General features: G+C 36.5%; 2 protein-coding genes across 2 annotated transcripts in view; one reads left to right on the forward strand and one right to left on the reverse strand.

Annotated features, from left to right (window-relative positions):
• Positions 1-17,173, forward strand: part of Fbxl13 (F-box and leucine rich repeat protein 13) — a 203,540-nt gene that overhangs the window by 86,163 nt on the left and 100,204 nt on the right. The window contains exons 10-11 of the mRNA XM_076853668.2: positions 10,683-10,735; positions 15,310-15,410. Of these exons, the coding sequence (XP_076709783.2) occupies positions 10,683-10,735; positions 15,310-15,410 (154 nt within the window). The remainder of the gene's footprint in view (positions 1-10,682; positions 10,736-15,309; positions 15,411-17,173) is intronic.
• The window catches only part of Lrrc17 (leucine rich repeat containing 17), a 30,248-nt gene that overhangs the window by 5,212 nt on the left and 7,863 nt on the right, over positions 1-17,173 (reverse strand). The window contains exon 2 of the mRNA XM_076862473.2: positions 7,390-8,297. Coding sequence (XP_076718588.2) covers positions 7,390-8,161 — 772 coding nt within the window. The 5' untranslated portion in view covers positions 8,162-8,297. The remainder of the gene's footprint in view (positions 1-7,389; positions 8,298-17,173) is intronic.

Below are 17,173 nucleotides of genomic sequence, written 5' to 3' on the forward strand. Positions count from 1 at the left end.
AAGCCTGTCTCCTCCTCCCTCTCTTTCTACTTCTGAATTTTCTAATAATATTGCTTTTTTATTTGTATCTTCATTTTATCCTTCTTTTTAGATTCCCTCTGCTTACAAATAAGCTCAATTTGCTTCACTCTAAAAAACAAATGAAAAGCTCATGACCTCCATGATCTTAAGCAGCAGTAATCAGTAGTCTCCCATTATCCTCAGGAGATACATCCCAAGACCCCCAGTGGATGTCTAAAACCATAGATAGTATGAAACTCCTGGAATACTGATTTTTACCTGTACATACAGACCTGTGATAAAGATTAATTTATAAAGTAGGCACATAAGGTTAATAATACCCAGTAATAAAATGGAATAATTATAAGTGTCCTCTAATAAAAGTTATTTAAAACATCTATTGGATTGGCCATGGACAATACCATTCCCTGCTTTCCTTTTCTCAGTGGTAGTTATCAACATCAGACATAGTATACATTTTACTGATTTTTTTCCCCCTTGGTTTTTGATCCCCTTCCTTCCCTTCCTCCATGGAGGGAATGAGGGAATTTAAGACAATGCCAGAGTAAATAGATAAGTGGTGTGTGGCAGGTAACTTCTATGATTGCAGCCAATGATCCCTACTACAGATATTAATGCCCCTGCATATAAACCTCTCCTTTGAGTATGGATGAACCTAATGACTTGCTTCTAACCAAGAGAATGTTGCCAACGTGGTGGGATATTGCTTCTGTACTTGTGTTACAAGAGAATGTGATTTCCATCTTGCTAGCAGATCCCTCTTTAATTGGCTTTGATGAAATGAACTGCCATGTTAGGGAGGCCTCTATGGCAAGGAATTAAAGGTGACCAATAGCCAGCAAATATTACTAACAAATCTTAGTATTATTTGAAAACCACAGACAATTGAAGTCAAAGAAAGACAGAAGAAATAATTTTTTTTGACACTTAGAATTTGGGGTAATTGTTGAGAATGGCTATTGTATCTTGTAATAGAAAACTTGAAAAAGCAGAGCAGAATTTTATTTCAAAATATCCAGAATCCCACTTCTTACTTCCTCCATTGTTACCACATTGATCCAAGTCATTACTTCTTACCTGGATTATTCCAATAATGTCCTAAGCCTATGTGATCCTGACAGACCAGATGGCAGAATCCATCCAATGGCTTCCCATCTCAAAATGAATGAAAGCCAGGATGAGTACTCACTGAAGCCCTATAAGCCATGGAGGGTTGTAGGGCATCTTGGTCACCAGAGTCAGCACCTTCTAGATTCTAGAAATCAGCCTGTTCATCAGAACTTGCTTGCCAAATCCACAGCTACTAGGCTGGACAAGAGGGTGACACAACAACCTCTGAGGGACAAGCTAAAGTGGGTTAGCCACAAATAAATGGATAGCAAAAAATGTTTACGCGAACACTCTGGAACCCAACTTGAGCAAAGTGGCAGACCTGTGGATGCTGGCAAAGGAATACGAATTACAAAACCATCTTTGGGGTTGTCAGCAGAAATCCTGGATAAAAATAGGATCCACAAGTAGTACCAGGAAATGTAAACCCAATGCTTTTACTAGTATTTCTTTGAGAAAAGGGAAAATCTTACTTCATGTATTGATGAGTAAAAATAGTTCTTTACTATAAAACTTGAATAAGAATTGTAAAACTTGATGCTAAGTATGTTTGTCTTCAATAAAGAATGTATAAATAAATATTTCCTCAGGCCAGAATTCAAATTTCTTCAATATCCCCATTTCTAGATCAGGCATCACATGGTATCCAGATTTCATGTTTATTGCTACCCAAAGTCTTCATAAATGCCCTGACAATGCCATATTTGCTTGATTATTATTCTTTACAGATCTTGCTTCTCCTCCAACCAAACCTTACTGACTTTGAGGAGGGAATTGGGAAATTTTCTCCCTGTAATTTCCCCCATTTAGTAGGTTATCTTGGTTGTCAGCAACCTCAGAATTAATTTGAAAGCTTGGTTGTAGGAGTTAAGGAGATGAATGACCCTGTTTATTGCAAACTTAAAAATCCTTAACAGTTTGATTTAGGGAAAAAATTGTGTCTTTAACATCAGAGACAGCTGGAGGCAATTTACTTACACAATTTGCCCTAGCCTGACCTTTGAAGTGAAAATGGTAAATTATCCTGGTAAATGTGAAGTTAAAAGCAGTTTAAGAACTCTGATTTTCCTGTGTTCTTAGCAAATGCATTTACCTCAATATGGCATAAATGTACCTTTCAACTAATCCCACATTTTATTCCCTTTGAAAGACTAAGTTTTGTTGGCAAAGTGCTCGTCTCTCAGTTAAGACACTATTATTTTATTTCTTGCTGTTAGATGTTTAAGGCAAAAATAGTGATCTTTGAGGTCTATGTGGTTGAATTGGCATTAGGAACCCTACACATACCATCTGACTCATTGTGAAGTCAGTTAGGAAAGGCTCAACTCCCACTAGAGGGATCTGTATTGCAGATTCTCTGTATGCAATTATGTGTATTTTTCTAAAGAGCTTAAAAGGAGGCTTCAATACTGGGAGGAAACATTAATAATTCCTCATATAATAAATAACAGCCAGAATCTTGAAGGGAGAGATGACATTACTTGGTGGCCAATGACTTGAAAACTGTGTCACTGACAACCTGTGTGACCTTTGAAGGGCAAGTTAGCTTCTCTATACCTCAGAGAAGGTTTAAAGATATATATCATTTATAAAATGAAAGTAATAATACTTCTTTTAGGGTTGTGCAGAGTAAATGACAATGTATATAAACCTCTGTCTCCTTTGATAGAAGGAGGCTCATTCATAGTGGGGTAGGGAGCAGGAGCATGGGAAGAATAGACGAACTCTAGATAGGGTAGAGGGTTTGGAAGAGAAGAGAGGGGACATGGAGTAATTAATGATGGTGGAATGTGATGATCATTATTATCCAAAGTACAGGTATGAAGACACAAATTGGTGTGAATATACTATATATTCAACCAGAGATATGAAAAATTGTGCTCGATATATGTAATAAGAATTGTAATGCATTCTGCTATCATATATAAATAAAAATTAATAAAAAACCCCTCTGTCTCACTGCCATGGAGCATATAGGTACTAGCTGTTATTCATTAATATTGCTGCTAGTTCCTCTCTTGATGGCATGCTTTAGGCCTCCTTATATTCTATACAGTGTCTAAAATGTGAAGTGTAATTATCAAAAGCATTACTACTTTCTGGCAGGGAGCTAGAGATGCACATTGCTAAACATTTATTTTTCATATTTAACATTTGTTACCCCTTTTATAGAATGGAATAAGAAAAATTAGATCAGATTAAATTCAGGTTGTCATGCTTATATTCTAGCTATGATTTCTAACTTACATGTATTTTTATTTTTAAAGGTTTCTTAAATTCCTTTTTTTGTGAGCAAAGAAAAACCTCTGAATTATTTTCACCAATCTAAAGTACATGGCCCTGTGCCAAGCACTACTAAAGGGAGTATAATAGACAAGCCCTCTGCCTTTACACAGGAATTGACACTATAGTAAAAAAATGAAAAATAGGGGCTGGGGTTGTGGCTCAGCAGTAGAACACTTGCCTAGCATGTATGAGGCATTGGGTTCAATCCTCAGCACCACATAAAAATAAATAAATAAAATAAAGATATTGTGCCCAACTACAACTAAAAATAAATAAATAAATAAATAATAAATAAATAAATGGGAAATAAATGATCAAGTGAATCGGTAGATTTATATAAACAATGGTGAACCATCTATAGTGCTAAAAAGGCAAAACTATCCTCCATTTTGTAATCTAAGAGTATAGACTCTGCCTAGGAAGGGTGTGGGAGGAGGATGGAGAGAGTGGTTAAAAGGTATAAGGGTGCAGATAGGAGAAGGAATAACTTCTAATGTTCTGTAGCACAGTAGAATAACTGTGGTTAGCAACATTATTTGTGTATTTTGAAATAGCTCTTAGAGGGGATTTTGAATGTTTCCAACACAAATGGTAAACATCTGAAGTGATGAATGTGCCAGTTACCCTGATCTGATCATTTATATCATATGCATGTATTAAAATGTCACACTGTGGGACTGGGGTTGTGGCTCAGTGGCAGAGCGCTTGCCTAGCACATGTGAGGCACTGGGTTCGATCCTCAGCACCACATAAAAATGAATAAACAAAATAAAGATATTGCATCCGTCTATAACTAAAAAATATTTTAAAAAATAACACACTGTATCCTATAAGTACATATAATTACTGTCAATTAAAATTAAAAGTGTATTTTGGAAAGGGAAGTATAGGCTATGAATTGCATACATAGTCACTAACATTTAGGGGAGCTTGGGTTGTCCATTAATGCATGATCTACTATTGGATAATTTAAATTTGTATGTCATAAAACTTCATATTGTATCCCACTAAATAAAATGTGTATTTTTGAAGCAAGGGGATGAATTTATGGCACATGTCTGGGAGGTTGTATGTAAACAACATTAAGTTGATAAAAGAACATCATAAAATAATGTATTTTTCCAAAAGAAAAAGAAAAATATTATGGAAAAAAATGAAACTCAAAACAAAAGCAGAAATAGGCTAACTGAGGGAAATGGCCCAAGAATAAAAAGATAGTAAAAAAGAAAAATATGTTATCTCTTCAGAGAGCTGTAGAAGTTTTAAATTTTGTATAGATAGTATTTTTCTCAGAAAATTAATGACCTTAATCCTACTTTTCTCTTTGATACCTGGTGCAGCAAGGACAAATTAACTTAACCTGAACTGTAGAACTGCATATAAAGTATTCTAGGACAACTTCAGGATAGTTGCTTTGTATTTGTTCAAAATGTATAATTCTAAGCATCACAAAGGAAATTCTAGTAAACATACATTATTTAGCATGAAGCTCTAATTACTCTCCATAACCATAACAGGGAAATTCTACCCAATATTGCTACAGAAAAACTACATCTATCAAGTCTTTTGGAATTTTCTATTGCTTCTTGTTGAGGCAATACTTGTTTTGAACATGTTCAGATTATTCTGGAAGACAGCATCATGAAGTAGGACGCTCATTGGGGATCAGACCAAGGTTCAAATATAGCTTTGCTGCTTACTTTTGAGACCTTGACCAACTGCCTGGACTTCCATGAACCTCGTTTTATTTACCTATGTTTGGGCACACTACGACCATACTGAAAATTAGGGTTGCTGGAGCACAGTAGCTTTTTTTTTTCTTTTTATAAATTGATTTCATTTTTTAAATACATGACAGTGGAATGCATAACAGTTCCTATTACACATATAGAGCACAATTTTTCATATCTCTGTACATAAAGTATGTTCACACCATTTAATGTCTTCATACATGTTCTTTGGATAATGATGTCCATCACATTCCACCATCATTGCTAACCCCCTACCCCCTTTCTTCCCCTCCCACCACCCTGCCCTATCTAGAGTCTGTCTATTCCTCCCATGCTCCCCCTCCCTACCCCACTAAGAGTCAGTCACTTTATATCAGAGAAAACATTCCGTATTTGTCTTTTGGGGATTGGCTAACTTCACTTAGAATTATCTTCTCTAACTCCATCCATTTATCTGAAAATGCTATGATTTTATTGCTGAGTAATATTACATTGTGTATATATGCCACATTTTTTTATCCATCCTCTACTGAAGGGCATCTAGGTTGGTTCCACAGTTTAGCTGTTGTGAATTGTGCTGTTATAAACATTGATGTGACTGTGTTCCTGTAGTATGCTGTTTTTAAGTCCTTTAGGTATAGACAGAGAAGTGCAATAGCTGGGTCAAATGGTGGTTCCATTGCAAGTTTTCCAAAGACTCTCCATACTGCTTTCCATATTGACTGAACCAATTTGCAGTCCCACCAGAAATGTATGAGTGTGCCTTTTCCCCCACAACCTTGCCAGTCTAGTAGGTTTTAAGTTAGCCCTTTATCTCAAATTCAGAGGAACTCAGCATAGCATGTTCCAGGTTATGAGGCCATAACTGCTTCTCTCTGGCAACAAATTATATACAAATCACAGGCCATCTTGTAGACAAACCTTTCCATGCCACATGGTTGTGATGTGCTTATCCAGGTGCTACCTCAGAGCCAGGGAGAGAGTGGTAAAGCTTTAGCACAACTTTGCTTAAAAATGAACAAATGTACTCCTGGCTCAGGTTGTCTGATTTGTCACCATTAACAAATCCTGACTTGTTTTCTCTTGAGAGGGGCCTCTTATGCTCTCTTAACTTTCCCTTTCTCTCGCCCTCAAATAAACAAAACAAAGCAAAGCCTCCTAAAATAGATGGAAGAAATGATATAATGCTCTTTATGACTCTAATCCAGTGATATATGACTTTAAATAGTAATTGTTATTACTAATAAATTATTAGGCCATGCCAGAAATGACACATATAAACATTGTTATAATGGTTCGTTATTATGTAGTAGATTAGCAGTTCCTGCTCCACGATTTGATAATATCCATCTTCACTAACCTGTCAAGAACATTAGTAAAATCTCCCATCTGTTTCTTAGTTCAGGACTTTATCCTGTAAGTGCAAATCCTGCACAGCACTAGCACAAGATTGTGTGGGATGGAAAACCTGGTAGTGATTTGCAGAGAGTAAGTAATATTCCAGGAAGATTTCCTTAGTCTCATAGTCTTAGATTAAATACTTTAGATTCAGTTCTTTAAATATTCTTTTTGGTCCTTTTCTGGATAATATGGGGACCTTAAAGATGTAGGACACTAGCAAGTGTTTATTAAAACCTTGGGAATAAGCGGCATGAAATACAGAAGCACTATCACTATAGTGCTTGGCTTCTGTCTCAGAGTGCTGTCCTCTCAGAATCCTGTCCTCTGTCTTGTTCTGCAGATGTTTTTTTCATTGAGGTTGTTCCGCCACAGATGTACACCTTTAATTTATGTAAGTCAAGTCACATAGACATAGATGGCATTTGCACCTGTTTTCATATCCATTGGTTTTACCTACATAAGTTAAATTGGATTTAAGATAAGAGGAATTCCTTATAGCCACAACTTATGATGAGCAAATAGGTAGGATCCAAATTGCTGCAATTCTTTGGTGTGACAGATGGAACAAAGAAAGTATTCCTCTGAAATCCAAGTTTGGGTGATCTTAACTAAATGCAGTTCAGGAACAAGTAGGGGATACTTCGTACCTCTTCTACTGTCCCCTAATTGCCAACCACCTTGAGTTTGACCCCAGAAAATCTTGAAATAGATTCTGTTGTCATTGGGAAAAAATTCTGGTGGAAGTGACAGAAATTTGAAGGTATGATGGGGTATAAGGAGGATTATAAGACTCAAAGAACATTTCTAACAGGCCATGAAAATGAAAAAGGAAGAAACATACCTTTCCTTTTGCAGTCCAGCGTTTGTATGGGAAACACGTAATTGTAGCACAGAGTTGAGTCTGCCTCAGGCCTGATGACTGGGGGTCTCCCTGATACTTGGGGTTTTGGGTCCGGTTGTTCCTTTTCTTCTTCATTACACAACTGTTCAGATTTTAGCTGCAGCAATTTTTTATTTTTTAGTTCATGTGGGCTTGCGCACTTGGCATAGTTTCCCAAATTTCGGTTCTTTGGAATCTGCAACATTGAAATGAGGGTTTCTAACTCACAACTACAGTGCCAGGGGTTGTCATAGAGTCGCAGGTAGCTCAGGAGAGGCATATATATGAACACCTCCTCTCTCAAGACTTTGATCTTATTGTGCTGTAGCAAAAGGGTGGTAAGTTTGTTTAAGCCAAAGAAGGCTTCACTCTCAATTTTGGAGATCTCATTCTGTTGCAGGTCCAGGCTTTTCAGGTTTTTAAATTTGGAAAACATGTTGTTTTTCAATATGCGGATCTTGTTTCTTGCTAAAAGCATGTGCAGCAAATCTTGAGGCCAGGTAGGTAGCACATAAACTAATTTTCTTTCTTGACAGTCTAAATATTTCTCATGGAGATATGTGTACACATCACAGGGGAGACCTGGTGCGTAGCGCTTTACTGGGTTGGAGCTTCTCCGGCTCCCACCTGCCCGGCCATGATTTGTTCGGCTTCTTACACTGCCAGGGCTTCCCTTGCGCAGCTCAGCAGCTTTACAAAGGCAAAGCAATATTACAATAGTAAACACGCGCATCCTGACATCCAGCTGGCCCCAATTCTTTGGTGTGACAGATGGAACAAAGAAAGTATTCCTTTGAAATCCGAGTTTGGGTAATCTTAACTAAATGCAGTTCAGGAACAATGAGACCCAGATGGGGGATTCAGAGTTCCTAGATTGGAATAGAAAAACACATTGAAAGTTAAAAATCATTGCAAATATTGTGGTGTGACTGAAATAGCAGTCTTTTTTAAGCAAATACCTTCCTGGTTTAGAAAGGTGTTTGCAAATCAGTGGTATAGAATGCTCCTCATCCTCTTCCTTGCCTTTTTTACTGTTCAAATGTTTGGGCCCTCAGTTTGAATCAAGGCTCTTCTACCTGCTTGATTATGTGATGCTGGGCTAGTTATTTACCTCATCTTCATCATCTGTAAAATGGGACCAAGGATCCCTCCTAATGTGGTGGGGAGAATGAAAGGGACTCATGTATTGTAAGGTACTTTAGAATACCCAGTCCAGGGAGTATCCTGCACAAATGTCAGGACTCAGCATGATGAAAAGTGAAACTTATAGGAAATTAAAGGGATTCTCCTTATATCCCTGAAATGTGCAAACAAGAGTAAGATTCTAATGGCTGTGCTTCTTTCATTTACTGTCTTCCAATCCCCAGTCATATTGACTATGGGCTTCAGAAATGCTCAGAGTAAATGGCATTGTTCTTGTGATCTCCTGGGTTCAAATGCCACCTGCTAACTGAAGCCTTCTCCTTCAGCCCTATTTAGACTTGCAACGCCCCTCCTTCTTTAGGCACTCTCAAATCAACTTTCTTGTTTTATTTTTCTCCATTGTACTCATCAGCATCTGTCACTGTAAATATTTGATTTCTTTTGTTTATTGTCTCCCTTAACTAGTAAATAAGCTTCCTAATAGTAACGCTGTTTGTCTATTCTGCTCATTACTGTATTTCTTCAATCAATATATATATATTGAAAGTATGAATTACTTTCACATAACTATTCTGTAAGAACACTTATCTCATAAACTGCCAAGTTGTTTGGGGAATCTAGTTTTTTCTTAAGTTTTACTGGGTGGACTTCCATGATCTGAACATTTTTAAGCATTGTTTTTATTTCTTAAAACAATTCTGTGGGACTGAGGTTATGGCTCAGCAGTAGAGCGCTTGCCTAGCATGGGTGAGGCCCTAGGTTTAATCCTCAGTTCCACATAAAAACAAATAAGTAAAATTAAAGGTATTGTGTCCAACTACAACTAAAAAATGAATATTAAAAAAACAATTCTGAAAATATTTCTGATTGGCATTTATCACTTAGGATAAAGTCCACTCTTGGTAAAGGAAGAAATGTTCAAATGGATTTATAACTAATAACATGTTCATTGTTAGTAGCATGGGACTATGTGGTTATGAGTGACGGATGTACTTTCTATTCATTGTAGCATTTTGATGTTAGTATCACCCCTTGCCTGGAGTTTTCCTGCTTCATGGGGTCTCCTCCACCTTGAATGCTTTTCATCCTTTTCTTAAGCATTCTCCCCATTCACTGGTCTGTGTAACCTCCCGAGCTGCTTTCAAGACACAGATTGTGTAACACTTTGCTGTCTAACTATTTGTGTGTGTGTCTTTTTGTTTTGTTTATATTTATTTCTTTTTTTCCCTAATGCTGGGGATCACTCTACCTCTGAGCTACACCCCCAGCCCATATGATTGGTTTTATTTATTTTTTGGTGCATTGTAATCATCCACAATAGTGGGATTAATTGAATACTCACATCTTATGTTCTCTAAGAAACCATAAACTGTGCAGTGGCCTCTGGACCTAGAGCTAATCTAATTAGGCATTTAGTCTTTCTAACCTTCTACTTCTCTGTCTGTAATTCATTGTGAATTGTATGTAAACCTAAACTAAAGAGACACAGCAAATTTTTTGTTTGTTATTATGCATGTTGAATAATATTATGCATGCTGATGTCTGCAACTTCCTTTGAAATGTGTACAAGAATAAGATGGAATGAGGAGTGGATTGAGAGATGGATGGGTGTATGTAATAAAGAAAATGCAGTAAGATATAAATTATAATCTAGACAGTTATAAGTCCTCATTATGCAACTATTTCAATTATTGTGTCTGAAATTTTTCATAATGTTAAAAGAAAAAATATGAATAAAAACCCATGCACAAAAAGCAAGTATGTTTTCTTCAAGTGTTCTAAACTAAAAGCTTTTTAAGTATTTAGTGTTTTTCCCTAAGTTGTATTTTTCTCTTCTTCCCTTCCTTTGGTAAGCCTCAAACAGTAATAAACATGTGTATATATTTTGTATTTGAAGCCAAAAGAAATTGTTTTTCTGGGAAAAGACACTCATATACTTAGAACACATGACTTCCAAGGTTTCTGTTTGTTTTCTAATGAAAGCATCACATTGAATGTAGGATGGAAAAACTTCAAAAGTTCTATTTAAAATGTTAAATTTTATTTAAACATTTAAAAGCTTAAACGTCTGTAATATGTTGTTTAGTAATGTGTAACTTGTTTGATTTTAGGCCACTGTAGAAACTTGCAAGAGTTGAATGTCTCTGACTGTTCAACACTCACCGTGAGTATGAGCAGCTTATTCACTGTTGTTTATATTGTGCTTGTTGAATTGGAGAGCCAATATGCAGAGTGCATGGCTGTATGTGCGTTGGGGGTTGAAAGTGGAAAAAAGCAAACTCTATTAAACTTTGGCAAGAAATTTTACTACTTCTGCACAAGGCTATTATTAATCTTGTAGATGGATGCCCAATGTTGGAGCCTCTGGCAAGTGGAAACTCTTTAATGATTACATAAAAATAAGCTGTGTTTCATGTATATGTGTATGAAGCAGAAAAAAAAAAAAACTGGGCCCCAGGAGAGATGATACACTCATCATAGCGATTTTCATGACTATCAACAGTCATATCAAAAGTAGTGCCGAATATAGAAAAGAACATGTATATTCCTGTCCCCAGTCTTTTCCTCTACTCCCAAATTGTCTTCTATGTTATGAGCACACAATTCTCTTCTAAAAGGCAGATCTGACCACTTCACTTACATCTTCCATCAACTGCACCCTCCTGTTATCTACACTGTTGGATAAGTCAGAGTTCTTTAACATTACAATACCTTGGAGACCCTATGTGTTCTTGCTCTGCCTCCATTTTCAACCTATCTTGCTCCAGTCCCATGTACACATTAAGAGTCAGTGTGATCCCAAGCCTCTGTTTGAGCTTTCCTTGCTAAATGCTCCAAGTTGCTCTTTGCAGTTTCATTTGCTAACCCTGTGTTCTTTGCTTGGAATGCTCTTTGCCTTTGTCTTCAAATGGCACTTTTCTCTTTGACAGGGTTTAAAGTTAATTTTACACATCACCTCCTCTACCAAGATATTACTGGCTCCCGGGGCAGGGTTCACTGCTGATCCTCTGCGTTCCTGAAATAAGTAATTCTAACCTAGTGTTTCTGCCTACTCCAAGGGGCAGGGGAAGTGCCTTACTCTTAGTGATAGTCATAAGCACACAGCGCTGACTTTGATTTCTAGTAAATATTCAGTGATGTTTAATAAATGCTACTGTATGGAGATGCCTAGTAGGTAATGATCAACATTGGCCAAAACTTGAGATTCCATCTCTGGTCTACATTTATGTATAAATCTTAAGTAACATTATAAGAGTAAGATCAACCTAAAGAGAAGGTATGAGAAGAGAAGAGGACTTAGAATTGAGCCATGGGGAACCCTGACTTTTAGTGCAGGCAGAATATAATAAGAAGGAATAATAAGAGAAGAAGGTTGAAAATGGAGGTGTATCATAAAGTGAACAAGAGTGAAGAGTATCAGAAAAAAGAGGTCAAAGTGAGCAGATAAGGAAAGGACTCAGTGTCATCTCCTGGATTTGAAAGTTAGAAAGTGACTGGTGATTTTTGCTGTAGCAGCTTCAGTGTGGAATATTGGAACAGAAATATAATTATAACAAAGGAGGTGAGAAAGTAAGGCATTTATCATACACTGTTTTTTCTAGAAAAGTGATTAAGGTGGTAATAGAAGGAAAATAGGGGCAGGAGAATGGAAACAGGTTTATAGAAGCTGGTGGAAATTCTCCTGAAGCAACCAATGGAGCAAGTCTTTGAGGAGACAGGAGGGCAGAGATTGAAGAGTCTGAGTCTCCTCATTGTGCACAACTCAGGATGAGAGCCAAGTCCCTTGGCACTGGTGAAAAGACTTCATGAAGTGGCCTTTTCCTGCTACTCCAGCCTCCTCTTTACAGTTCTTCTTTTCAGATTTCTACTCAAATTTCAATCTTGATTTCATCTGAAGTTCCCTGAACATGTCATGCTATTTCATTTAGTCCTTGAATTCATTTTCTATCTGCCTGAAAGAGTATTCTACCACCCCCATCCTAACCCAGCTAATACTTGCTCATCTTTTAAAGTATTCTCTGTTAGGTCTTTCCCTTTACTTAAAAAAAAAAAAAATCATGGAGGGCTGGGGATATAGCTCAGTTGGTAGAGTGCTTGCCTCACATGCACAAGATCTTGGGTTCAATCTCCAGCACCAAAAAACAAACAAACAAACAAAAACCATTATGGAGATATTAATAAATTTATATTGATATCAGTATTAAATTTACCCCAAATGTACAATTTAATAATAGTTTTTGGTATATTCAGAATTGTGGAATAGTTACCATAACCAATTTCAGGGCATTTTTCTCACCCCTGAAAGAACCCACACACATTAACAGTCACTCCTCATTTTCTCCCAACCTCCCACCCCATGCAATGCCATCCAGTTTTTGACAGGATAAATTTGTCCCTTTCCTGAGTTGCATCTTCGGTCTCAGTACTTCATCATTTATACTTTCTACTCTACTAAACTTAGTTTTATATATATCCTCTTTTAGAACTGAGAACTCTTAGAAATTCTCCTTCAGTGTTTTTTCCATGAAATTCACCTCCCATTTTTACAACAAAATATTTTTTCAAAGGAAGGAAGACATTATTTGAATAAATAAAATGTGTACATAAAAATATTAAAATCCCCAGAACTCTTGCACTTCTTACCATGATACACAAATCCAGCATTTATATTAGTTGTTTAGTTTCTGTCTATCAGACCACAGAGAATCTCTCTAGATGAAGTTAGCTAAGTATCTTTTTCAGTGGCTTATAATTTAATGTAAAGATACTGCTTCTTCATGTTCAAAAGTGCCCCCAAGACATGGAGGGATAGACATGTGATAGACAGATAATGTCAGAGAAAAAAAAATTCTATTTTTTCCATACTTTTCCTCCACCAGCAAAGTGAACGTAGGCATCTTTGTTGGGAGATTTTAAATCTTTGCAGACATTCTCCAGATGTCTGCCTGTGGTTATAATGAGATTGTTTATACAATGAATTTGTTTTCTCTAAGGGTATACATTACACCTACTATGTTAAAGACATCCAGCTAAGTTTTAGAGGGATTTTTTAAAAAATCAATTTTTAATTCTTGCCCTCTGGGAGCTTCAGTTCTGCACATGACTAAAAAAGATCATATTCTTTGAATTTGGCTTTCTAATAGGAAAGTTAGAACACAATGACTTCTGCATGAATTTATTAACATCAAAGTCTTGTCCAATTTTGGAGTCTATAAAGGGTTGATAATTTTGTCCAGCTACATTTTACTGTTGTTTTTTTTTTTTTTTTTTTTTTTTTCTTGGAGACATAGACTGGGAGACAGGCTTACATTTAAGGAGTGGGGTAACATTCATGCACAGAGCTTTGATTTCCAAGCTTGTCTTATGAAATACATTACATTCAGAAGGATTTGAGTATTGTACTTTGTGGACAAATTCATAAGCTATTCTGCAATGTATGCACTCACAACATTTTTGCATTTATGTGTTCAAACATTTGGTGTCTGAGTTTTGAGCTCTTTTAATGGGAATGGGAGTGGTCTGAACTTGCTTGGATGTCCAAGTGCCTCCAGACAGGGAAAATGCAGAAAATGGATTACCTCCAGCTCAAAGGAAAGTCGGATTCCTGTATGGTACATAAAGCACACACTGTCCTCCTGATCCTCACATTTTCATTCTCTCAGTGGCTGTCCTTCTAAAGGTGATAAACAAACTTTCTCACATCTTCTTGTCCCATGTTGTTTTCATTTAAAATTTTTTTTTCATATTTTATTTTTTAGTTGTAGTTGGACATAATACCTTTATTTTATTTATTTTTTTTTATGTGATGCTGAGGATAGAACCCAGGGCCTCGCATGTGCTTGGCAAGCGCTCCACTGCTGAGCCACAACCCCAGCTCTCTTGTTTGCATTTTTACCAATGTCTTTCAACAAATGCATAAACACTTTGATTTTTCGTTGGTACCCTGAACATTTTGTGTATATTCAAGTATAGTGCCATACATTATGGTTGTTTACCATTTATAAATTCATAAATTTTATAAATTTGAGTTTAGGGCTTGAAATCTCTGTTTTTCTGTCTCTTTCATGTTACAGTCACACCATTCACTTACTATTTCAATCTTCTGGGGGAAGATTGCTTGAAACTTCAAGATTCTCCCCAACCTTCTCCAGCACTCAATTTCATGCCCACCTTATGCAGAGTCTATATTTTCCTTCAGGTTATCTCAAACTTACTATAAATTTGGTGAAACTCAGTTCAGCCATTTTAATATGTTCAGCATTACAACCACAGAAACTTTACTACACACACACACACATAATATGTATGTAAATATGGACTAATTTTTAATGAAGCCCAGCTGAGAGTGTTTACTATTCTCATCTTTCAGAATAATTTTATTAAATTATTAAATGGGTCCATTTTTAATCACTTTTCTGCATGTGAAAAGTCAAGAGTGTTTGACATTTGTGTTCAAATTTCTTGTCACAGAATAGAACTTGCAAGGCTTAACCTTTTAATGAAGTGTCTTTGTGATGGATTGGGACTTTCTCGAGAAAGGGAAAAGAAGGGAGTAATGAAGCTTCAAGCAAAACCATTAGTTTCTATTTAATTTAATTTAAACTGATACCAATGAATATGAAGACACTAAGTCTTGCATGTATTTTTCCTGGGGCAGGAAGAGAAGTGATAGATAAGGGAGAAATTGCCAAGCCTGTTAGGGTTTTCATAAGATTCTTCCCTTTGTTTTTTATGCAGGATGAAGCAATGAGACACATTTCCGAAGGCTGTCATGGGGTCCTGTATCTTAATCTATCTAACACAAGTATCACTAATAAGACGATGAGACTCCTGCCAAAGTAATGTTTGTGTTGTTTGTATTATCCTCCCCTGGGCCCAGATTGTTTTCCCCAAAGGCAGTGCTCCCTTTACCAACACCTCACTGCAGTGGTACTGCTGTTCTGCTAAGGGACTTCTGCTTTCAAGTCCCCAAGCTGGTGACCGCAATCTTCTCACTTGGCAGATGCAGTTTGATCAGGGGTATTCTGTCCTGGCCAGTGGTTTTGTCCCTTTTTATAGCAATGTGCCCAATAGCTTGAATTTGACCTCACCTAGCTCTTTTGGTCACCCTTTCTGAACAATGAATGTTGGCCCCCAAATTCCAGTCTGATATTGGGAACTCTCTATAATACAACCTAACATCCTGCCTCCGGAGACTTTGAGCACCCCTGTCCCAGGTTCCCTGTTGCTCTGTCTACCTCTTCAAACTTCCACCGTTGCCAGGGAATCTGACAGTTGGTTTTTGACTGTGAACTATTGACATCCCTGGGCATGAAATGTCGCTTCTCCTCAGCCAGCATTTCTTTGGATGAGAAGAGACAGAATAACATAAGAGTTGACAAAGTATTCAAACTTACTACAAACTAATGTCACTCATTATTCTTTATTTGTATTATGGAAAGAAAAATTAGGAAGAGTATACAGTCCCTGGGAGACATTCAAATTTGACTTTGAGAAACATTTCTTAAACTACTGTGAAAGAATAAACTATGTTAGAGCATATAACTTTTTGAGATCCTTTGAAAAACAGCAATGAGACATTTGGAAAAGCTTAGAGAAAATTCTGGGTGGTATTTTTTTTTTTTTAATCTTCTGACTGTAACCATTTTCCACAAATAAGCAAACCCCCCAAAAAGTGCCACCATATTTTCCATTTATCCTGTTAATTGAATTACCATGTTTTATTTAGACAAATCTACGGAAACTTCCCTTTGAATTTTCTCCTAGTACTTTAAACATAGTCTTCCATTTTCTAGGCATTTCATATACATTTACTTGTTTTGTTTTTTACTCAAATATGTAATGAATCTAGAACTTATATTATTAGTAGATGAATGAAGCAGATGTTTTGAATCAGGGGTCAACATATATGTTCATATGGCTCAAGGCCTGCTTTTTTATGGTCCATAAGCCAAGAATAGTTTTACACTTTAAGTACTAAATAGCTAATCAGTAATCCAGCCTCATTCATTGACTATGAAGTGGTATCTGGTTCTTCCTTATATACCTAAAACTCTTTTGCAGGCAATAAATTTTTAAAACTCATCCTTTTCTAATATTTAATCTTATATTACATTATGGCCTTGAAGTTGTTGATGTCCATTGTGTCTCTGATGAAAATCCTTTGGAGTGGTATGCTGTCATACAGCCCTTTCCATCTCCATGTTTAGAGACTTCTTGTTGATAGCTTGCAATTATTAGTTAATTGGGAGTAATCCACACCATGGAAAATGACTAATATTACAAATCAGTTCTTGATTTATTGTTTCGCCATTGCTTATATTTGAGAAAAGGACAGAAAACAACAATTAATAAAAGCAGACTAAATTTAACAGTGTATCAGGTCTGTAGTAACAGTATTGTAAATAACAAAAAATGGAGGAAATACTTATTTCAGTACTTTAAAATTATTAACTGATTCAGCAAAGGCACTACTCATGTCATTGATGGATGAGTGAAGTATGGACAGACATCTTTGTCTAACTCATTAATGAAAATAAATGTACTATAATCCATATGGAGCTAAGTTCATTCCTTGATTGCAACTATTGGTGGGTTGGCT

This window comes from Callospermophilus lateralis, chromosome 1 (assembly GCF_048772815.1).
Source record: "Callospermophilus lateralis isolate mCalLat2 chromosome 1, mCalLat2.hap1, whole genome shotgun sequence".
NCBI classification, from domain to species: domain Eukaryota; kingdom Metazoa; phylum Chordata; class Mammalia; order Rodentia; family Sciuridae; genus Callospermophilus; species Callospermophilus lateralis.